Raw genomic sequence first — 23,811 nt, forward strand, 5'->3', positions numbered from 1 at the left:
TACGTGTATTTTGCATATAGACTAATTCCTAATTTATCACAATTAAAAATTGCGCTTTAACAAAAATAACAGAAGGCCCCATGGCATCATTCGTAAATGGTACAGTCCATCGTATCTGAGTTCGTCGCCGTAGCTTCACTGCGTGCTTGCTGCAGTTTCCTGTGAAGGGTTGATGCAGGAGAGAACCATGGCGGCCACTGAGATAGCGCGACAAGCGGTAAGAGCACTGTTTTATTACAAAGATGTGTTTTCTGTGTACCTAACTAGGCTGACGAATATGTACCAGTTATTTTGACAGGTGTGATACAGTATAACCAAATAGCTTTCGGTAATGTTATTTATTTATTCGTGAACGTGATGGCCCATTATTAGCAATCAATTATACAGTATTTAAAACAGCTGGCGTTATTTATGTAAGCGATAAGAATGTATAAGCACGTTTTTTGTGGCATATTTTAAATTATACTTCTATCTCCATGAAGCTGTGTTTGGGGAAATGGCTTAATGTTGAGGGCCAGCGATAACGGACGAACATCACGGTTTGAAGTGACCACGACTGATGAAATATCATAAACAACGATATCATAAAAAAAAAAAAAAAAAAAACCCCGTCGCATTCTCAAGCGTCATTGCGTTGTAAAATCCACTTAATTCGAGCGCGTCTAATGCCGTTATGTTTAATTGCATTAGCATCCTTGTGCTCGCTGGGCGTTGTCTATTATGAAGTATTTCGTACATTCATGTCAGAAACTGACATCAAAACAGTATCGTTTTATTTTATAGCAGCGTATGTTCCGTGCCTTCTGACGTCTCTAATGTGAATACATACTTAACCCGAGGCAGCTCGAGACTGAGCTTAAAAGCTGTTAGTTATAACAAATGACGTTTAAATCAGTCTTTACTATTCAAATCAGGGGTTTGAACCAGTATTTTCTGGTTACAGTGGGGTGTTTCAGTCATGATGACCCCCCTTTGGACTCCTTACAGTTGTCTGGTTTTGGAATGTGGCACATGTGGGTCAGATTGTGACTGTTTGTTCAGTCAATAAGATGCTCTCATTGTCTGGCTTCTCTTAGTTGCCTGTTTAATAAAATGTGCATTTCGTTACTAATGGTAATGATTCCATAATAATCCTCATAACAAAACTGATCATCAACTTTGATTGGTTCTCACTGAAAATGATGTGCTTTTGATTGCCTTTATTGCAGTTTAACTTAATGAATGTTTTCATTTGGATAATGGAACTTTATTACATTAGACCTGTGCTGACTGAATGCTCACCCTTCCTTTTTGTTATTTTAGCAGGAATCAAATGATTTGGTACGTTCGATATGCTCATCGCATAGGTCTCACATATGCGAACACCCACTCACGAAAGGATATGCTGTAAATGTGGGCAGACAGCCTTTCCTGCCAGAGTTTTTGCAGGCCAGGTGGCAGACCTGTATGAACAATGGTAGAGGAAATGCTGAAGTATAACATGGCCCAGATTTGACACGTGTTACGTTATTTACAACCATTTTGTTTCATAGATATCTGTATTACTTAACAACGGTAACATTTGCCTGCGACTGCAAATGGTTTACGTGTCTGTTTGAATGTGGTTTCAACAGTTGAGATCAGACAGGAAAGAGGAAGTGCACAGACCTGAACCTTTGAGAGTTGCACTATAGTATCACAATTAATGTCAAAGATCATACCTAGGTTCTATGTTTGAAATGAGGTGCCTTTACGTACTAAATTTACATTTTTTGCATTCTCATGAATCTCGGTGCTTACATTGCTGACTGTGAGAAACCCCACAAAGGATCTTTTTTTGGTAAAAAGTCGTCTTGCTTGTTTCATTTATATGTTTTTATTTTATTTTATCTTGTATTAGGGAGAGGGTGCACGTGCCGTCCCACTCTCTGGTCATGTTGGCTTCGACAGCATGCCGGACCAGCTGGTCAACAAGTCCGTCAACCATGGCTTCTGCTTCAATATCCTCTGTGTGGGTGAGTGTGTCATGTCAGAGCTCCTTTTTTCCTTGGGGCGAAACTAACCATTTGCTTCAGTGTATGTCACACCCCTTCACTGTGAACGCATACTGATTCTGTCCTGTGACCCACTTACTAAATACTGATGCACTGATGGAGAGCAGTTGCAGGAACTCGAGATTTGATTTTATTCATATCCTGATTTCACGTGCTGATTGGAGATTAGGAATCTTTACTAACTATCCCTCTAAAAACAGTTTAAAAAATAGGGGAAATAATCTTTAAATTATGCATGTTGTTTGTTATGGCAGTATTATATTTTACTGACCCCATCAATAAAACCTAATACAAACACGCCTTCTAGGAGAAATAGACTAGCCTGTGCCATTTCAGATCTGTCCCAGTATGTTGTAATGATGAAAATGTTGTGGTATAACAAGGTATGTGTGTTAGTTTGACAGAGAGGCTGTGCCAGCTGAATTCAGGTGGTGTTTTTACTGTTGTTTAGATCGACCTGTGTATTTCAGTTCTAAGCTCTTTAACGTTGGAGCATAAAGTTGTGGTAAAATTTATGACAAAAATGGTGATATTCACACAAAGCAACAATAATGCATTCTGGGTAATTAATAAAAGTAGAGAGAGGAAGTCAGACGCATGCTTAAACACCACAAGGCAGTGTGTAATGTCTTTGATGCAGTGTGCAGATGCACCCTTCTTTTTAGTAACCGGTGAGTGATGTCATCTGGGCTAAACACTAGGGTCATGTGTTTGATTCCTAGGGATGAATTGATAAACAGACGGCAACAGAGTCTTCGTCGGTTTTGTCGGATCAATGTGTTACCTCTGTTGGCGTCTGTCAGAGCTTGTTTTTGCCGATTGAACGTGCTGAATCTGATTTAGACTGTCGGAGCAGTGACGTGCTGTAATCTGGTGACTGTCGCTGCTGGTCTGTGTCCGTCAGACTCGGTGCAGTGTGAATTAGCCTTAAAATGGAGTGCATTGATTTGTGTACCTGCTAAGTACATAAAACGCAGATATGTAACTAGTATGTCAAATAAATGTACAATATTAAAAACCAACACTGTAGTGTATATTATATTTAAACGGTTGCTTTTTTTTAGTGAATTTACATTTATATAAAGTTATTTACACTTACCAGCCAGTTTTTTAGGTACTGTTTGCTAGTTGGCCCCCTTTTACCTTCAGAACTGCCTTAATTCTTTCTGGCATAGATTCAACAAGGTGCTAGAAAATGTTCCTCAGAGATTTTGGTCCATATTGACATGATAGCATCACACAGTTGCTGCAGATTTGTCAGCTGCTTGTCCATGATGCAAATCAACCGTTCCACCACATCCCCAAGTTGCTGATGAAGATCTGGTGACTCTGGAGGCCATTTGAGTATAGTGAACTCATTGTCATGTTCAAGAAACTGGTTTGAGATGATTTGTGACATGAATTGTGCTTTATCCTGCTGGAACAAGCCATCAGAAGATGATTACACTGTGGTCATAAAAGGATGGACGTGGTCAGAAACAATACTCCAGTAGGCTGTGGTTAAAATGATGCTCAATAAGATGCTCTTCTGCATACCTTGGTTGTAACAAGTGGTTATTTGAGTTATTGTTGCCTTTCTATCAGCTCGATCTAGTCTGGCTATTCTTCTGACATCAACAAGGCATTTTTGCCCACAGAGCTGCCGCTCACTGGATATTTTCTCTTTTTCGGACCATTCTCTGTAAATCCCAGTAGATCAGCAATTTCTGAAGTACTTAGACCAGCCCATCTGACTGCAAAAAAACTCAAAAAACAATAAACCATTAAGAGATAAAAAAGCTGGATGAGAAAGAACACGCGTGGTTATTTATCTGCTTCACATTAAGTTCTTAATCATCCTGTCTTAGTTTTTGTGGTGATGACTGCCTGGTTATGCATTTTTACTTGCATAGCATGAAAAAAAAAAATGTGTTGCAAGATTTGGTCAATATTTAAAAATAATATTGAAATGTTTCTGTAAAATCAACAGTATGGTGTGAGGAAATGTTTACAGCAAACCGTGAAGAAGGCATAGGGGTTTCTATGTCAATAACCCAAGTGAAGTTCTAGCTAAATCCTTGTGCTTATGGTGCTATGAAGTCTTTTGTTATGCTTTTGTTATTCACTTCACCTTTTGAAATATTTATACGAATGCATTGTTTCTTTGTTAGCATGCCCTAAAGTTCAGGGCATCTGCCAGCCAGGGCTTTTATCCCATTTCTGCTAAAGCTCTAAGGATGTGACCACAGAAGTCTCTAGAAACGAGTGTAAAGAGAATTTGGCAAATGGTACAGGACTGTTGTTAAGCCTTTCCTCTATTCATTCCTGCTCATTCATTTTAAGGTTCAGCTTCAATGCTTTAGGTTTAGTGAATGCTGAGTGCCTTGGCATGCTGTAAATGTTATCTGGAGAAGAAAGGAGATGCTTGTGATTCATATAACAGTCAGCTTTGATTGAGTTATGTGGAAGATATGATCACTGTGTGATGCATGTGTTGCCTTTAATTCAGTCATAGGAATTCCACACCTTGTGATAGCCACTGCTCGTTACCATTTGATCTGAGTGGGAAATAAATCGCTGCTTCATTTTTAGGCATCAGCCAAGGTTTTGGCTCATGCCTTTAGTGAAAACTTTACAGGGGCTCTTGGGAATGGGATCTGCAGGCTGAGTTTATGAAGAAATGGCAAATGTGAGCCATCCATATAATTAACATTCTGGTGGTGTTGCATGATGTCCATTTCTACTGTGCTTGTGGTTGTCAGAAGAGCAAGAATAGCCAGGATTGCTGCATGTCTTTTAGACTTTTACACACAGATTATGTGTGATTCTGTATTAAAGCTTATGTGTGTAATTTTGATGTAAAAAATTAATTTCCTGGAACTATTACATGGCAAACCAAGTTTTTGAGGAATATGTATGGTGTCATTTTATCTTAAATTAAGAGCATGGTAGCTTATTGTTGTGTGTTTGTTACAGGGGAGACGGGTTTGGGAAAGTCCACCCTCATGGACACCCTGTTCAACACCAAATTTGAGGGTGAACCTACACAGCACAATCAGCCTGGAGTGCAGCTCAAGTCCAACACTTACGAGCTTCAGGAAAGCAACGTTCGCCTCAAGCTCACTGTGGTCAACACTGTAGGCTTTGGAGATCAGATCAACAAAGAGGATAGGTGAGATCTGCTTGTGATCAAATGTGTGTGAAATGATTCTTTAGTTGTTTAACCAGAGACAAAATCAGGTCTATGGGCCTGTTTACACCTGGTCGCTTCATGCGTTTTTACTGATCAAACAGCTTTCTTATTTTTGTTAGAACTGTTAATGAAAGTTTGTTCATTAATGAAATAAACAAACTTTTGGCCAAAATTAGCCTGGTGTGTTTCATAATAGATGAACCTTAAAGGGTTAGTTTACCCAAAATTGAAAAATCTGTCATTTATTACTCACCCTTATGTCGTTCCACATCAGTAAGACCTTCGTTCATCTTTGGAACACAAATTTAGATATTTTTGATGATTTCTGAAGCACACAAAGGCAGCAACATCATTGCACTTTCTGAGTTCCAGAAAGGTAGTAAAGACATCGTTAAAATAGTCCATGTGACTACAGTGGTTTAACGTTAATGTTATGAAACGACGAGAATAGTGTTTTACATCAGAACGCCGACTCATTATTGGCCAGCTCCTGCGTCAGCATCATACGCATGCTTCGTGGTGCTCACATGTACAGCATCAGCCAATACTGAGCCAGCGTTCGGACGTAAACGCGGAAGCGCTGAACTGCATTTACTACATCAACTGCGTAGGACACTGACAGGGGAGAGAAGAAATTGGTGAATAAAGTTGTTATTTTTGTTTTGTTTTTGCGCACAAAAAGTATTCTCGTCCAAATGCTGTTTGGGAATGCAGTTGTGTAACACTGTTCTGGGAGGTAATTCATTTTACCCAACCACTTTGATGACAGACTGGCTAAGGCATTTCAGAATGACCAAAACAACATTTCAGATGCTGTGCAACGGGATTGGTCCACTGGTTGGTCCAGTTATGGCATCCCAAAAAATGTATCTGCCTCAATTAAGTGCATAAGTTAGAATTTATGCACATCTTGGCATTTCCGTCCAGCGTTTTTAATGCAATATCCCAAAATGCGCATAAAAATAGGTGTATGAAAACATAGCTATTGTGCTAGATTACTTGTTTGTTTTTTTGTTTTTTTAATTGTACAGCAACAAATGATTAAACTAATTTTTTTCCTGTACCTTTAAAATATTAAGCTATTCATAGGGCCAGATTTCTGCATAGGCATTCTAGGCACATGCCTATTCTAACACATCCAGGGGGGCCCAATTACAATGAGGAGAAATAATATATTATTAGTAGTAATATTAGTATTCGTATTATTAGTATATTATTATTTCACTCATGCTAAAATTCAGTAAGACAAAATACAAAAATATATTTTGCCTATGTCACAATATGAGGTAAATTCAGCCCTGGCTAGCCAACTATTAATAGATGCCTCAACCAGCACCTTTTCCCCTCAAAGCTTTATTTTACAGTTCTGTAATAAGCCTGAAGGCTTATACTACATTAACAGTCATCTTTATTTAAGGGCTAGTGTTAACATTTGTGTTTTTGTTCTGGCTGTAAGTTCCTTTTAAATATTTCCACCTCTTTCATTGTTCAACTTGCAGTTACAAGTCTATTGTGGAGTTCATCGATGCTCAGTTTGAAGCGTACCTTCAGGAGGAATTGAAGATTAAACGCACCCTACACAGTTATCATGATACACGGATCCATGCCTGTCTGTATTTCATCGCTCCCACTGGACACTCGCTGAAGTCCCTTGACCTGGTTACTATGAAGAAGCTAGACAGTAAGGTTGGTGATGCATTTTATTTTTAACAAAATGTTTGATCACACTCTGGGCTGACCAGCATGATTATATGTCCAATGGTAGAAAAATCTCAGCCGGTACAGTATTTAATACCGTGGACTATCAAAAATTTACGATTTACGAAACGTTCTAGAAAAACTAAAATATTATATATTTTAACTAATAATAGTAATAATAATGTTTACAAAATTAAGGATTATAAAAATAATCATTTATTTAATAAAATCCTTGTCTGCTATACATGTTGCTTAGCATTATTTCACTGTGCAGAGCCGTTGTTTTAAGATGTAGGTTATTAAGCATTCAGCTGATGGCTATGCCATGTTTAATGCCATTGGAGCTGTGTTGATGGAGTCAGTGAAGGTCAGCCGTGTAATACTGCATTCTCTTTCATCTCTCTCTGTGCTGCACAGACTCCCTGAACAAAGATGCCCTATTAGATCTAAAGCTAAAACTAACAGTAGCCTTGCATGCTTGAGAAGATATTACTGTGTACTCACATTGTGACTAAACCTTTATTTGAAGTGTCTGTGTTAACTTCACAATTCATCAGTACAGTAGTAAATTACAGGAAGGAAACAGACAAAGCGTAAAGCTAGTTGCCAGGCTACTGAGAATAGTACTTAGATGGTGCTGTGGATAGCAGGAGTGTAAAAATTGAGTGAGTGGGATCAGAGCACTCCATATGTGCATTTTTGTGTTTGTGTGTGTGTGTGTGTAAGAGAGAGAGAGTCATGAGTGAAGAGGGGTGTTTGATTATCCTCCCACCCACCCCACTAGCATGGTTTCCATTTATCCAGCATAGTGAGTTTTCAACTCTCATGAGACCTGAGATTAAAGGAATAATTCATCCAAAAACAAAAACCATTTACTCACCCTCATGCTGTTCCCAAACTGTATGTCTTTCTTTTGTGGAACACAAAAGATAAACGCTTGAACAACATATTCCAGGCCATTCTTTTCTATATAATGAAAGTGAATGGGGACTGGGGCTCTCAAGCTACAAAGATGCAAATGTTAATTTTTAGGTGAACTATCTCTTTAAATAAATACCCTCTCTGAATTCATTTCAAATGGAATAGCAAATAGCTGCATATGCTGAATTCTCTTCCAGTTTGAGGTAGGGGTGTAACAATACATTGATATAGATTGATGCATCAATCAAATGACAAACAATATGATCTGTTGATGCAACGTGTAAAACAACCGACTCTATTTATTTATTTATTTATTTATTTATTTTTTCAAAAGACACTCTCCACATCTTCATGCACTGCCCCTCTGTTACCGGTGCCAACATGTGCTTTCTCATTTAAACTCACCTGTCAGTGCTTGACAATAAGACTGCCGGAAAGACGTCACTGTCCTGATCGGGGCAGTGCTGCATTGTTACTAAACTTCATCAGTTGCATGTGTTTAAGCCTTGCCACTTTAAGCATTCCAGCTCAAAAAGAGAAATTATTTTGGTACTTAAGTGCTGTGTGAAGTTTTCTGTTCGCACACATCTGTAGCACATAGAGAGCGACTTCTCTTCTTCTTTTTCACTTCTTTTGTGCTTGAATGGACAAATACAGACAATTTATTAATCGAATCGTATCGCAGAATTTTTTGAGGTGTCTGCAAAATTGCTGGCTGAGAATTGATATCAGATCGTTTTGTGATGAACTGTCCTATTTACAGCCCTAATTTGAGGGCACATTCAGATGTGAGCAGGCTGAGGTTATGTAAGCTTTAACAGGGTTCTATAGAGTTCATTTTACTTTCATTAGCTTGTCCTTATTAAAAATGTAAAAAGATGATATCTATTTGTGTCATTTCATGTGTCTGCAGCAGCATCTGCGTATAGAATAAAGTAAATTCAGCCTTTTTTCTGTTATATGTCTGCTATTTATTCACTTTGCTCAGGCATAAAAGACATGATGAGAGAATCTCCATGTCTATATTTATCTGGACTCAGCCAGATGTTCTGAGGTTGCTTTGAGTTTCTTGCATCCAGATTTAGTCATTTACAGCCTGAGTGGTTGAAAGCTAGCTTTCTGAAAGAGAAATATTTACTCAATCATAGCCGTGTGAGGTTTTTGCACAAATCTTCTGACCACTGCTGTGTCTGGTTGTCATCGTCATCTTAATTCATGTTAATATAAATTGTATTAATTTCTGATTACTGTGTATTCCTTAATGCTTATAAATAATATTTTGCATCTTTTGTACAGGTGAATATCATCCCCATCATTGCCAAATCAGATGCCATCTCAAAGAGTGAACTGGCAAAGTTCAAAATCAAGATCACGAGTGAGTTGGTGAGCAACGGTGTCCAGATCTACCAGTTTCCCACCGATGATGAGACTGTGGCAGAGATCAACTCAACCATGAACGTAAGGAGCTTAATGCTGAACGTCTTTCATTTGTATTCATTCCTGTTGTTACATGCACTAAACAAGATGTGCTTTTAAAGTGTATGGTGTAATAAGTTAATATTACTTATTTAAAAAAAAACAACAAAAAACAGACCCATTACTTTTAACGCTGTATGTTTTGGATATAAGTGAAACCTAAAATCATGCTGACAGTTGAGAAATGGTTTGCTGCTATGTTTCTGTCTAAAATCTAGTTACTATGTGCTGTATATAAGAGAACAAAATATACTAATCTACAGTATGTTGGTATCATGTAATTAGACAAGATTAACAAGGGCCCGTCCACATAGAGACGCGTTTAGGTGTATACACAAAAATTCTTATAGGCATTTCGTCCAGACGGATCCGGTGTTTTCGGAGCCTGAAACTGCTTTTTTTTTTTTTTTTTTTTTTTTTTTAAACGGGTCTCAGAGTGGATAAATCTGAAAACGACGTTCTTGCGTTTTCGTGTGTACAGCCAATCCGTATATTTTATGAAATGATGATGTCATCACCCCATGTGTCGACCCTAGTCAGACAGCGCTAACAGCACAAAACAACAATAGCGGACTACATGCTTGTTCGTGCTGCAGAAGCTACTGAGCCTATTAGATTTACTAAAATAAAGCTTTATTTATATAAAGTTTGTATAGAACGTGCAAGGTTTATGCGCATGCTCCAAGCCTTATTCTCCATTTTTAGTGTATCCCTGTGGCAGAATTACAGTGCCACATACTGATCTGGCATGTATACTACATCGTTTTGAGTCGGTTTCAGTGGTTTCGTTTGTACGCAGATATTTGTTGAGACAAGGGGGAAAAAAAGATCGGATAGGGAAAGCTCTGACTTAGTGTGAATGTAGCCTAAGAATGTGTTCCTCTTCCACTTGAAGTTCTTTTACATAGAGTCAGTCACACATGTCCTGTTTTGCTTGGAGACAACACAGCCATATTTTATACTTAAACTGCTGAACTGTGATGTGAAATGCGAACTGGACAAGCACTTAAGTGAGAGAGAGTCCATATGGTGTCCAGCTTTCTTGCCTGTGTTTGCACACAGGAAATGACACCACAAAAGGCGAGGCATTCTTTATAGGCATTCTATTGTACTCTCCTAACAACATGGAGCATAGAACAGGCTGCATGACATCCAATGAATGACTGTCACTTTCACCACACAGCCTGTTACTGTGGGGTTCTTCCAGTACTGATTAGCCATTGAAAACAAAGATAGCTGACCTCAGGAGAAATCCCACTTGTTTCAAGTGGGATGTGCCCTCATATCTTTCTTAGTGGTTTTAAAGGCTGTTCTTGTCTTGTAAATATCATCTTAACAAGGTGATTTCTTTATGAGGTATTCACTACTGTGAGACGTAATGCTTCAGTAGAAAGGAGGATACTATGTTGTTCCTCATTGTGTTCATAGTATTTTAGACCAAGACTGATTGACAGACGAGTGCATTTATTTGATCAAAAATACAGTAAAAACAGTAATATTGTGAAATATTACATTTTAAAATAACTGTTTTATATTTAAAAAAGTAAATTATTCATGTGATGGCAAAGCTGAATTTTCAACACTCTACTCCAGTTTTCAGTGTCACATGATCCTTCAATAATCATTCTAATATGCTGATTTGATGCTCAAGAAACATTTATTATTATCCATATTGTGTAAAAACAACTGTGCTTAATATTTGTGAAATTTTTTTTTTTTTTTTTGAATATTACATTCAAAAGAACAGCATTAATTTGAAATAGAAATCTTTTGTAGCATTGTCTTTACTGTCACTTTCGGTCAGTTTAATTAATCATTGCTGAATAAAAGTACTAATTTCTTTTTTAACGCTTGTATGGACCCCAAACTTTTGAACGGTAGTGTATGTGAAGGAATTGTTTATATGAGCTTACATGAACTAATATGGATTTAAATGCTGTGTAATCTTGTCTGTTACTGTAAGAATTTGAAATAGACTGCAGTATTTCTGCTAAATTATTTGTTTGTGGGATTTTTTTTTTTTCTCTTTTTTTGTGCTCTGCAGGGTCATTTGCCTTTTGCAGTGGTGGGAAGCACTGAGGAAGTGAAGATTGGGAACAAGATGGTGCGAGCACGCCAGTACCCTTGGGGAACCGTCCAGGGTAAGTTTTGGTCACGTCTTCTAGAGGAAATGACACTCAGCTCTTCCCCCTGTTTGGCCATGGCCTCTTTGTTCAGGACATCCAAACCCATCCCGTCCTTTCCTTTCTGTAGCGTTGTGTCTGGACACTCCCTCTCACCACACCATCCTCTTTCTTTCTTGCATATTTTTCACAGAAGGGCAGAATGCTAATGTATTAGGGCTGTCAAAAAGAACTGAGTCATAATTTCCATGTTACTAACCACTGTGGAGCCACAGGAAAATGACATTAGTACAGTGCTGATTTGTTGATGGCACCAAAATAACGCGCACAATCCGGAAGCCTTCACTGATGACTATCCTAAACGGTGAACTGAAAGGCAGCAGGGAAGAAATGTCCATTTCAAGAGTTTCGAAAAATAGTGCAATGATTAAACATCTGCTGGACACTACCATTAAAATTTTTGGGGTCAGTAAAATTTTATCTGCATTTATTTGATCAGAAATACAGTAAAAATGGTAATATTATTAAATATTACAATTTAAAAATGACTGTTATTGAATATATTTTAAAATGTAATTTATTCCTGTGATGGCAAAGCAAAATTTTCAGCATCATTCTGATATGCTGATTTGCTGCTCAAGAAACATTTCTTGTTACACAAGTACATATACGTACATATTACATTGACCTTTTGCCTTGTATGAAAAAAGAGGATTTACAGTACAATGATGTTCATAAATCATGTTCAATAAGCTGTGCAAATCCAGCTCACTTCATTCACAATTTGTCCTGTCAGTCTTTATTAATGTGTGTTGTATGCATGCAGTGATTTTGATGCGTAACATTAGAGCAGCAGTGCTGTGACTGTCCTCAGGCTGTCTGTGTCATCACTCTGAATCTTTCTCTCTGTCGGCACATGAGGCTGCGGGGCAGCACACGTGGTCTTACTTAATTTAGCTTTCTGCAAGGCTGACCTCACTGAGGAAGAATATGGATGGATCTATGTGATGTGTGTGTTTTCATGCACCGCTGCTGCTGCGTGTCATTCGTTTACTCCGTAGTTTGGGCACATAGTTTACTTGAGTCGATTTAAAAGAAAAATTACTTGGATTAAAACCATGTAGAAAGAGATGCATTTCTATGAAAAATATTTCAGCTAGCGAGCAGGTAAAAAAAAAAAAAAAAAAAAAATTGTGTAGACTTAAGTTGAAAGAAGAGACCAAGCCATAACTAGAGACTAGAATATCAAAGAGACTTGGGGATGAGCTCTTTTAACTAGCCAGTAAGCATCCACTTAGCAACTACTCAGAACATCTTAGCAGCCACATAACAACAGCCTGGCAACCACCCAGAACACCCTTGTCATGTAGTTTTGCACAAACAAGCACCACTCATAGATTCTTGTACATTTGCTGAAGAAATCGTTTGTTAATACGGTTACAATAACAGCTGCAGAGAATGTAGTGTCAATAATACTAGATCACAGCTGGTTATAGTTATACAAACTGACTGTCATGTCTGTTCTTCTGAAAGGCTTCCTTGTATCGGTGATATAAAAAGAAAGAATGCTATCAAAAGTTTACATTCATGTATTTTAGGAAATTGTATTTTAAAATCCCCCATAGTCAAAAATCTTATCCCTTAAAACTCCTCTTTGAAATCATCAAAATGACATATTTAAACATTTTTTCCTGTGGAAAAAAATTCTTCATGCCTTAAAATAGCTTGAATGTAACTCTACACCCTCGCTTCATTTAGTATACGAGGATCTATAAATATGATAATTAGCCCCGCCTCTACTCACTCGCATGAGCATGAGATCCACTCGGTCAACTTATTGAGGTAAACGGTGCACAGTGGTATTGCTTTTAACAACGTCGGACAAATTACGGTAATTAATATGATTAGCCTTTTGCTTGACTACGTTATCAAACAGCTAATAATGTGTTGCTAATGCTACACAAACCATGTTCCTGTTTGCAATTCAGACAGCTGTCTACTAAAAATCAGTATGCTTAGAAAAGCTTTGAACAACTTAGTATGTCAGTGGAGAAAGGCATATAGTTCATCATAACATCATAATATACAAATCTACCCAATTTTTCATATCAACAGAAAAATATACCGGGATAACCTGGCTTCTCAAGACTCCCTTGCTTCAGAGCAGTCATGGTTAATTATATGCTAAAGCACGTTGACGTAATTGGTTACAAGGTAGTTTGTGATGTCACAAACACCAGCGATTACACGATAAAGGTGTTTTAGTGGCCTGAAAACGCAAACTTTTGAAAACCGGTTTCAAAGTGCAAGTTTTTAAAAACGGTCTCCGTGTAAACAACAAAAGCGCGAATCTATGAAAACTATGACCTCATGCACATGCGCATTACATGTTCAGTCTATAGTGTTTCACGTGGTTTGTCAAAGCATATTAAAAACACCACATAGATAGATATATATATACAACATTAAAATCTTGATTTTCACCACAGGGGGCTTTAAGATCTGTAACTGGTCACCATTTCTTAACACCATTATTTTTGATCTTTTTTTTTTTTTTTTTTTTTTTTACAGTCTTGCAATGTTTTAAATATATGTGATTTAATACAAAAAAAGGTCATAACCCTCTGTATACACCTACAATAATTAAAAAAATGTTTAAAGTAGTTTTAGGTGTTCCACTGTTACTTGGTACAGTATGCCATGTCAACTACCCATCTGTTACTTTTCCATAAACCACCCAGATCTTTAACTTTTGTACTTACTCCACCCTTAAAGGGAATGTATAATTAATGTGTGTGTGGCCTGCAGAGGAGGAAGTTATTCCCTTCTCTTTTCATGTCCCAATAAGACTGTGGATTAGTGCTCACTTTCATTTGAATATCATGTTTTGTGTTTTCCAGTGGAGAATGAGAATCACTGTGATTTTGTGAAGCTGCGAGAGATGCTGATCAGGGTCAACATGGAAGACCTGCGAGAGCAGACTCACACTCGCCACTATGAGCTATACCGCCGCTGCAAGCTGGAGGAGATGGGATTCAAAGACACCGACCCCGACAGCAAACCCTTCAGGTAAAGAGGATCTGGGGAAAAGTTCTCCATCACAACCTATGACTTAAAGATTTATAGTCTACATTTACAGGCATAAATTAATGGTTGAATATCTTTTGCATCTGGTTTGTTGTGTTTAGCCTCCAGGAAACATACGAGGCCAAGAGGAATGAGTTCATGGGTGAGCTGCAGAAGAAAGAGGAAGAGATGAGGCAGATGTTTGTCCAAAGAGTGAAAGAGAAGGAGGCAGAGTTAAAAGAGGCGGAAAAGGAGGTTTGTTTGTTTGTTGTTATAGTCTGTAATTTTGTAGCAATTTTGATTCAAAGGTCTCCAAAGTGTTACCGAAAGCTGATGCTACATGGTATGTAGCTGTACAGGTGCTGGTCATATAATTAGAATATCATCAAAAAGTTGATTTATTTCACTAATTCCATTCAAAAAGTGAAACTTGTATATTATATTCATTCATTACACACAGACTGATATATTTCAAATGTTTATTTCTTTTAATTTTGATGATTATAACTGCCAACTAAGGAAAATCCCAAATTCAGTATCTCAGATAATTAGAATATTACTTAAGACCAATACAAAGAAAGGATTTTTAGAAATCTGAAAAGTATGAACATGAAAAGTATGAGCATGTACAGCACTCAATACTTAGTTGGGGCTCCTTTTGCCTGAATTAGTGCAGCAATGCAGCGTGGCATGGAGTCGATCAGTCTGTGGCACTGCTCAGTTGTTATAAGAGCCCAGGTTGCTCTGATAGTGGCCTTCAGCTCTTCTGCATTGTTGGGTCTGGCATATCGCATCTTCCTCTTCACAATACCCTATAGATTTTCTATGGGGTTAAGGTCAGGCGAGTTTGCTGGCCAATTAAGAACAGGGATACCATGGTCCTTAAACCAGGTACTGGTAGCTTTGGCACTGTGTGCAGGTGCCAAGTCCTGTTGGAAAATGAAATCTGCATCTCCATAAAGTTGGTCAGCAGCAGGAAGCATGAAGTGCTCTAAAACTTCCTGGTATACGGCTGCGTTGACCTTGGACCTCAGAAAACACAGTGGACCAACACCAGCAGATGACATGGCACCCCAAACCATCACTGACTGTGGAAACTTTACACTGGACCTCAAGCAACGTGGATTGTGTGCCTCTACTCTCTTCCTCCAGACTCTGGGACCCTGATTTCCAAAGGAAATGCAAAATTTACTTTCATCAGAGAACATAACTTTGGACCACTCAGCAGCAGTCCAGTCCTTTTTGTGTTTAGGCCAGGCGAGACGCTTCTGACGCTGTTGTTCAAGAGTGGCTGGACACAAGGAATGCGACAGCTGAAACCCATGTCTTGCATACGTCTCTGCGTAGTGGTTCTTGAAGCACTGACTCCAGCTGCAGTCCACTCTTTGTGAATCTCCCCCAGATTTTTGAATGGTTTATGTTTCATAATCCTCTCCAGGGTGCGGTTATCCCTATTGCTTGTACACTTTTTTCTACCACATCTTTTCCTTCCCTTCGCCTCTCTACTAATGTGCTTGGACACAGAGCTCTGTGAACAGCCAGCCTCTTTTGCAATGACCTTTTGTGTCTTGCCCTCCTTGTGCAAGGTGTCAATGGTCATCTTTTGGACAACTGTCAAGTCAGCAGTCTTCCCCATGATTGTGTAGCCTACAGAACTAGACTGAGAGACCATTTAAAGGCCTCTGCAGGTGTTTTGAGTTAATTAGCTGATTAGAGTGTGACACCAGGTGTCTTCAATATTGAACCTTTTCACAATATTCTAATTTTCTGAGATACTGAATTTGGGATTTTCCTTAGTTGTCAGTTATAAACATCAAAATTAAAAGAAATAAACATTTAAAATATATCAGTCTGTGTGTAATGAATGAATATAATATACAAGTTTCACTTTTTGAATGGAATTAGTGAAATAAATCGACTTTTTGATGATATTCTAATTATATGACCAGCACCTGTATAGCTGGGATGATTACTATCAAGTACAACTAAACAGTATTGAGGGGAAAAAAAGCGTTTACTCCTAGAAATTTGACTATTTACAGTAGATGCAAAGCTTTTTGTTCAGTAACAGCTCACGTACTGACTCTTTGGTGTTCACATCACAGCTTCATGAAAAGTTTGACCGCCTCAAGAAGCTTCACCAGGATGAGAAGAAGAAACTAGAGGACAAGAAGAAGTCTCTCGATGATGAGCTGAACAGCTTCAAGCAGAAGAAGACGGCCGCTGAGCTGCTGCAGTCACAGGCCCAGCAGGCAGGGAGCTCCGCCACACTCAAGAAGGATAAAGAGAGGAAAAAGTAAGTATTGACCTCCAACGTGGTTGCTAACCCTCACAACCTTCCCCTCCCCGAGACACCAGATGATCACGATGCGGGAGAACTGTGTGCAAGTGTGCGTGCATTTCACTGACAGCTCACGTAAGCTCGTTGAATTCAGATGGATGAGTGTGTCTGCAGTGCAGTGATATGAAAATAAAAAGGTCTAGTTTTAGCATATACACTACGGTTCAAAAGTTGTTGTTCTTTTAAAAGAAATTAATACTTTTATTTAGCAAGGATGCATTAAATTGATCAAAAATGACAGTAAAGACATTTATAACGTTATAATAGATTTCTATTTGAAATAAATGCTGTTCTTTTGAACTTTCTATTCATCAAAAAATTCTGAAAAAATGTATCTGTTTCCACTAAAATATTAAGCAGCACAGTAAATCTGCATATTAGAATGATTTCTGAAGGACTAGTGACACTGAAGACTGGAGTAATGATGCTGAAAATTCAGCTTTGCCATCACAGGAATAAATCGAATTTTAAATATAGTCAAATAGAAAAGTTATTTTAAATTGGAATAATATTTCAGAATATTACTGTTTTTACTTTATTTTGATCAAATAAATGCAGCCTTTGTGGTCATTAGAGACTTCTTTAAAAAATGTTAAAAAATCTTACCGACCCCAAACTTTTGAACAGTAGTGAAGCTACTCGTGTTATTGTACATTTGTAGTGTTGTTCAGCTGCATTTCCATTATGGAAAGTCTGATGTGTGGTATAAGTCTTGTATGAATAGACAATTTTATATAGTTATAATTAAATATGCTATATAATTATATCTAATTATAACTGTAATTTTCATGGTTTGTAAAATGATTACATTTATTAACAGGACAATATTTCATTCACCTTTAATTAAAGGGTCATGCTCATTCTATCTGAAAAGGGTAGTAGTAATTAGAGCTCCAATAAATTGCTTAAATAATGCTAAATAATGCTGCTAATCAATCATGGTTGTGTATTCAAGCTGATTTGCTGCATTCACCTGAGTATTATATGGGAAGAAGACACTTGCACTGACAAGGTTTACCTTTTTTTTGTTGTTTTTTTGTTTTTCAAATCAATCTGTCCTGTTTCATTAACCGTTTTCCCCTTAAGCTTCTTGTATGTCCTCACGAGGCAGCGGCCCACTGCTTTAAAGCCATTCAAGTTACTTTTCACCGCAATGAGATACTGAGGAAGTATTTTTGCAATACATAAAGTGCAAGAACAGGCCCCTTTGTCCAAATCCAACAGTTTCTTACCACTTTCTTTTCCATTATCTAGTGAGTGATATTTATTCCTGCATATAGAAGATAGCGAGAGAAAATGTTAGTTTTCCTCAGTGCTCATGCAGGGCAGGGCATGTAAAATATTCATTGTGATGTTGCTTGTAAGGTGTCTTGTCTAGTTTGTACACGTGTCATGTACGTCTCATCCATGCTGTTTTCCAGTTAACTCCTCCTCACCTGCTCCCAGTCCTGCATGACTCACCTTATGCTGGTAAGGCTTTCAAAGTATCTCTTAAGGCACAAACCCTCGTTAGTACGAGGGGACTAAATTACAAAAACACATGTAATGATGATGGTCAGATACACTGATCCTGTAATTGCGGTGTTAAAGCACTGCAGTAGTAATTACAGCATTTCCTATTCACGCTTAAGTCCTAAACACTGGCAATGTGAAGAATGTCTGTGGTAGCAGCAGGGGATATTATGTCACCAGTGCCAGGCGAGAGTTTATTGCTCTCCCTGTGTGATGTGCAGCCATCTGCCATCTGAATCCATAACAATCTGCTGTTGTTTGCACTCCACTGCTCTTCCACGATCTCACACAAAAGAGTCTTTAATGACTCTTACAGCTGGGTCACACTAGTCCTCCACTTGGCCTAAAATAATGCTGCTGTTGAGTGATTTATCGCTTATGGAAGCTTAATTCTGACTTTTTTTCTCAGAATTCCGACATATAAAGTCAGAATTGTGAGATATAAACTAAACATTCTGATAAATAACCTCGCAATTCTAACTTTATTAAAGAAAAGTCATAATTGTGATTAAAAACTTGCAATTATGAGAAAAAAAAGTCAGAATTGCGACTTTACAGTATATAGTCGCTGTTCTGCTTTTATATCACACAATTCTGACTTTATAAATAAAGTTGAGTTATAAAGTCAAAATTGCATGATATAAACTCGCAATTGCGTCTTATAAAGTTAGAATTGCGACTTTACAGTATATAGTCGCTGTTCTGCTTTTATATCACGCAATTCTGACTTTATAACTTGTAATTGCGAGGAAAAAAAGTCCGAATATTTTTTTTTTTTTTTTTTTTTTTTTTTTTTTAGTGGCAGAAACAAGCTTCCATAATCCCTTGCCACAGACCTATTAGTAATATTTAAATAACACAATTGTTAAAGTTGATATATCCGGGTTTATGTAAATAACACAGCAGAAGAGACAATGTAAACAATTTTATCCAGCACAAAGAGAGAACAATTCGAAGCCTTACCACATACACCCCCTGCAAATGCTTTCAAGTGTTTTAACAGATGCACGACTAACATTTTGGATCTTTTTTTTTTTTTTTTTTTTTTTTCTTCTTCTTCTTTTTTTTTTTTTTTTATTGTGTGAATACAACAGTATGCAACCTGTAGGGAACAATAATCTTCCTTCTCTCTCATTTCCAGTTCAGGATTCCTGTAGAAAGTGCTCGCCCTGCCCGCTGTGAATGAGCTCTCTCCCCTCAGTGTTCCTGAGCCATGCTGTTCCCGTTCCCTCCCCCCTCTCTCCAGCCCCCCACCCCCCAGTTTCACGCATAACACAGCTGAGGAGGGATAATAACTGTGAATGGAATCCTTCTTTAGAATCTTTAACCTTTTTTCAAATTTTTAAAATTCCATTTTTTTTTCTTCTTCTTTGTTTTACTTGCTGTGTTATGATGTCATAATGATATTGCTTTGTTCTGCATGACTAGTGTATGAATCAACTTTAACATGAGTGGCTACTCTTGCAGTAGTGAGTACACGGGTTAAAATGAGACAAATTTAATTTTACTCTTAGTACCATAATTTGCCATTGGTACTATAATAGGAAGATATATGAGCTGCTTTCAGTTCAGTCATTGGGTTTTTAACGATTTTTACATTTTCTAATGGTTAGAATTTGGAACATGAATAGTAATGTAGTAGTAAAGTTGTGTTTTGTCTCATTTTAGCTCATGCATGTTATGCAGATGCTGTCTGGTCATCTGCAGCCATACCTCAATGTTGTTGTTGGTTTTTTTTATGAACCTGTCATTGCTATGCTTGTATTAGTTTAGAAAAACTTCATATTGGCACATTTCATCCAAATGTAAGCACCTTTTTATAGTTCTTTATTTTTGTGATATTTTATTTTTCACAAAATAAAAATAAAAAATTATTAAATATCAATTGCAAGGGGACCAGTATTTGTATCCGTAATAAAGGGCATTCTTTCATAAAGCTTAAAACTGTGGAAAGTCATTGTGTATGAATTTCAAACAGTTAATTTTGCATTATTCATACAAATGTGACTAACTGTTTATGTACTGAGGGGGGCATGGCCAGTGTTTGATTTACTTACTATGTATTGGAAAATATTGATTTCTTAATTTATCGACCTTAGTCGGGGTGGGGCCATATTTTATTTTTGACAGGAATGAAAACGAGGCTGTGAGGAATAGAAGACACAATCCAATTGTTCAGCTGACAAAAAAAAAAAAAAAAAACATTTAGTAAACAACAGTACGTTTTTACAGTTCGTGCCATTGTAAAAGACTGTACGCCTATCCCTCACGGCCTCGTTTTCATCTGCGTTACATTCAATATGGCACTAGAGAAGAGCTGGACTGTCACTTTTGAAGAAATTCACTATAGTGTTATGCTTAACTAGGCAAATATAATAAGACTCGCTTAATCCTACCTCTGAATGTACTCTATCTAAAGGTTTGTGGTCTCTATTCTCAAATGCTGCTTGACCACTGCCACAAGTCAGATTTAACTGAACGTTATTATACAATCTTTATATGACCAAAAAATAGGGAAATTTAGTCTAGGCGACCATTGTTTTTAATCCATTTATATCCCTGTCACTGCAGAAAATGGTTTTGTTTTCAGTCTCTTAAACAAGTTGTAAATTATATTTTACAAGGCTACAGTTAAAGATAGCAGACTGTTCAGCAAAATCAAGTGATTTTATTGGTTCTGTGCTGGACGTCATTGTTTTGGATGGCATCCGGATGCTGATCTTTCAACAGGTGGTATTGTTGTGATTGGTATTTAGCACTTTATTAACTCTCTTGCTCCCTCCAGTCTCCCTGCTCACTGCCGTGTGTGTATTTTACTTTCCTTTGCAGTAATCCCTGGCTCTGCACTGAGTAGTATGGCTTTGATAAGGGACCAGGCCCAGACTCTTTGGTTAAGCGGTACCCCGAGGCAGTGTGGACCCGGCCCTCTGTGTTTCTTACAGATCACCTCCTTGTGTTTTCAATGTGGCCTTTTTCTGCAGCTTTTACTAACATCATATTTATTGTGTTACCAAAACCTTTGCTGAATGCTGTGCTTATTTGCAGTGTATGTTTTGTGTTACTAATATGCTTAAGATTTTTGCCTCTTCAGAGATGTGGGGAGGGAAAAAGCAATCGTTATAATCACTGTCCCTGTCAAGCTGTTTTATTTAAAAAAGTTTAGATTAGGTTACTCTTGACTGTAAATGTATTACTTTAAGAATGCAAGCTGAAAGCAATGTTGCATTGAACGAATCCATGCATGTTTAAAAGCAAATTGTGTAGAGGATGCACAATGCATTTGAGTCAGGGCAGAAGGACGGTGTGTTCCTATCCGCCCACATTCAGAATGCTTCATGCTTTTGGCTGGAAAAAGAAAAATCTGAGTGCCCATTTCCAATTGACTGATGTAAACTTTTCTTCCCACTGGCACTGATGAGTTCAATGCCCTCTTGATACTTTCTCTAATCTGCGTTTGTGTCTCCTGTTTTCCTCTAGCTTCTTTTAACTCTGTCTTGGCCACCCGTTGGAAGAGGGGATTGCAGCTTCCACGAGAACTAAGCGTCCACTCTTCTTCCTGTCTTTTTCACTCCGTCAGCCTTGTTTGAATGTTTTATTTAATTGTTGTTTTTTGTTTTTTGTTTTTTTCTTTCATTTTTAAACTTTCATGCTGTGTGCCCTGTTAAACATGGCCTTATGTGGGCTTAACATGGTATTTTTCAACAAATATTAGCTCTGTTTCCTAATTAGGGCATGCTAAGCAGTCCCTCATTAGTATTTTTATAGACCTCATTTGCTGGCGACACCAGAGCCATGAGCTCTGATAGAAAGGCTGTGAACTAACGCAATGCTTTTGAGTTTTAGTTTAGCATTTTACATCTATGATATTGCCTTGTTCATTTAAACAGTTTACTTTCTTTTAAGGATATGTGTTTGTGAATGAACCTGCATGTCCTCATCAGCATTAACACAGTGTTAACTGTGAGGAGCGAAAGGATACTAACTTATTTGCAAACACTACGTTTGATTTAGGGCGTGAACTATAAGTTGAGTAAGAATATCTTTAATAAGACTTAAACATTTTGACATGCTGGCTGTGAATATTGAGAAAATCCAAAGAAAATGGGCCCGAAAGTTCCTGGTTGATAATGCAGCAAATGTGTTAAGTGAGAGATGTTTAACTGTAATTTAATGAGAATCTTTATCTGAAAGCATGAACAAAATCTGAGAGGTTTGTATTGTATGTTTTGTAATGCCCTATACATTTTACAGGACACATTTCAAGTCTTAAACACTCACAGCAATATAGTTATAATTATTTTATTTAAAATATAAACTTAGAGTAATGGAGAACCTATTGAAATACCATGTAGGTCACATTCAGTGCCACTTTTTTTATATTCCTTATCTTCTGTTCTTTTGCATGCCCTGAACATATTTTTGTTTATATATGGAGTTATTCTTTGCTTAGACATATTTACACTTCAAACGCTTCTTACTTTGGACCCTTTTATTACATGTAATTATTCCAGGTACAATATGTGCAGTTACATTCAATTTATAAATGTCATTTCCCATATTGCCAAATATTGCATTGAGATGTACATCAAGGGTTTTCAGTCATTTCATTTCAAGTCAGTCAGTTACGAGGTACAGACGTTCGTGCATATGTGTGCAGTACATTTAATTTTTAAGGAACTATTACTACATTGAAACATGTTTTAATGATTAATGACATTGACAAGTGACTGTTTTCTGTGTGAAACATTTTGGGTGTCAAGACTGGCCTACATTTTTCTAGTCATCTTCCATATTTTCCCTTCATGTCAATTACCCCCACCCCTGTAATACCAGAAATTTGTGAAATATTTAACTGTAGTAAGATTCCATGGTGTACGTTTTCAATAAAACTTAATGAAAACAACTTTGATATGCTATTTCATAATTTGCCCTCCAAATATTTTTTTAAAATATTCTATATTTTAATATATATCAAAACACACACACACACATTTTATATATATATATATATATATATATATCATATTGCCAAAAGTATTGGGGACACCCCTCCAAATCATTGAATTCAGGTGTATAAAATCAAGCACGTAGGCATGCAGACTGCTTCTACAAACATTTGTGAAAGAATGGGTTGCTCTCAGGAGCTCAGTGAATTCAAGCGTGGTACCGTCACGTGATAGGTTGCCACCTGTGCAATAAGTCTATTCATGAAATTTCCTCACTACTAAATATTCCACAGTCAACTGTTAGTGGTATCATAACAAAGTGGAAGCAATTGGAAACAACAGCATCTCAGCCACAAAGTGGTAGGCCACGTAAAATCACAGAGCGGGGTCAGCGCATGCTGAGGCACAACTTTCTGCAGAGTCAATAGCTACAGACCTCCAAACTTCATGTGGCCTTCAGATTAGCTCAAGAACAGTGCGTAGAGAGCTTCATTGAATGGGTTTCCATGGCCAAGCAGCTGCA

At 37.5% G+C, this 23,811-nt stretch overlaps 1 protein-coding gene across 6 annotated transcripts; it reads left to right on the plus strand.

The window, feature by feature from the left end:
- Positions 1 to 52: 52 nt before the first annotated feature.
- On the plus strand, positions 53 to 23,245 carry septin6 (septin 6). Of its 6 annotated transcripts, none has more exons than XR_007924925.1 (11): positions 53 to 217; positions 1,880 to 1,994; positions 4,989 to 5,184; positions 6,705 to 6,891; positions 9,121 to 9,282; positions 11,345 to 11,441; positions 14,324 to 14,492; positions 14,612 to 14,744; positions 16,595 to 16,785; positions 17,786 to 17,842; positions 19,484 to 20,227. XR_007924925.1 is itself a non-coding variant. In XM_051860639.1 (11 exons), the coding sequence occupies exons 1-10, from the start codon at positions 173 to 175 to the stop codon at positions 18,253 to 18,255; spliced, it is 1,299 nt and encodes a 432-aa protein (XP_051716599.1). In that variant the 5' UTR covers positions 53 to 172; the 3' UTR covers positions 18,256 to 18,300; positions 21,820 to 23,245. The 6 variants fall into 6 exon arrangements, 5 of the variants coding, with proteins under 5 accessions (XP_051716599.1, XP_051716598.1, XP_051716597.1 ...); XM_051860639.1 differs by lacking the exons at positions 17,786 to 17,842; positions 19,484 to 20,227 and adding exons at positions 18,252 to 18,300; positions 21,820 to 23,245; XM_051860638.1 differs by lacking the exon at positions 17,786 to 17,842 and adding an exon at positions 18,252 to 18,300.
- Positions 23,246 to 23,811: the final 566 nt, after the last annotated feature.

This window comes from Ctenopharyngodon idella, chromosome 14, assembly GCF_019924925.1.
Source record: "Ctenopharyngodon idella isolate HZGC_01 chromosome 14, HZGC01, whole genome shotgun sequence".
Classification (NCBI taxonomy): domain Eukaryota; kingdom Metazoa; phylum Chordata; class Actinopteri; order Cypriniformes; family Xenocyprididae; genus Ctenopharyngodon; species Ctenopharyngodon idella.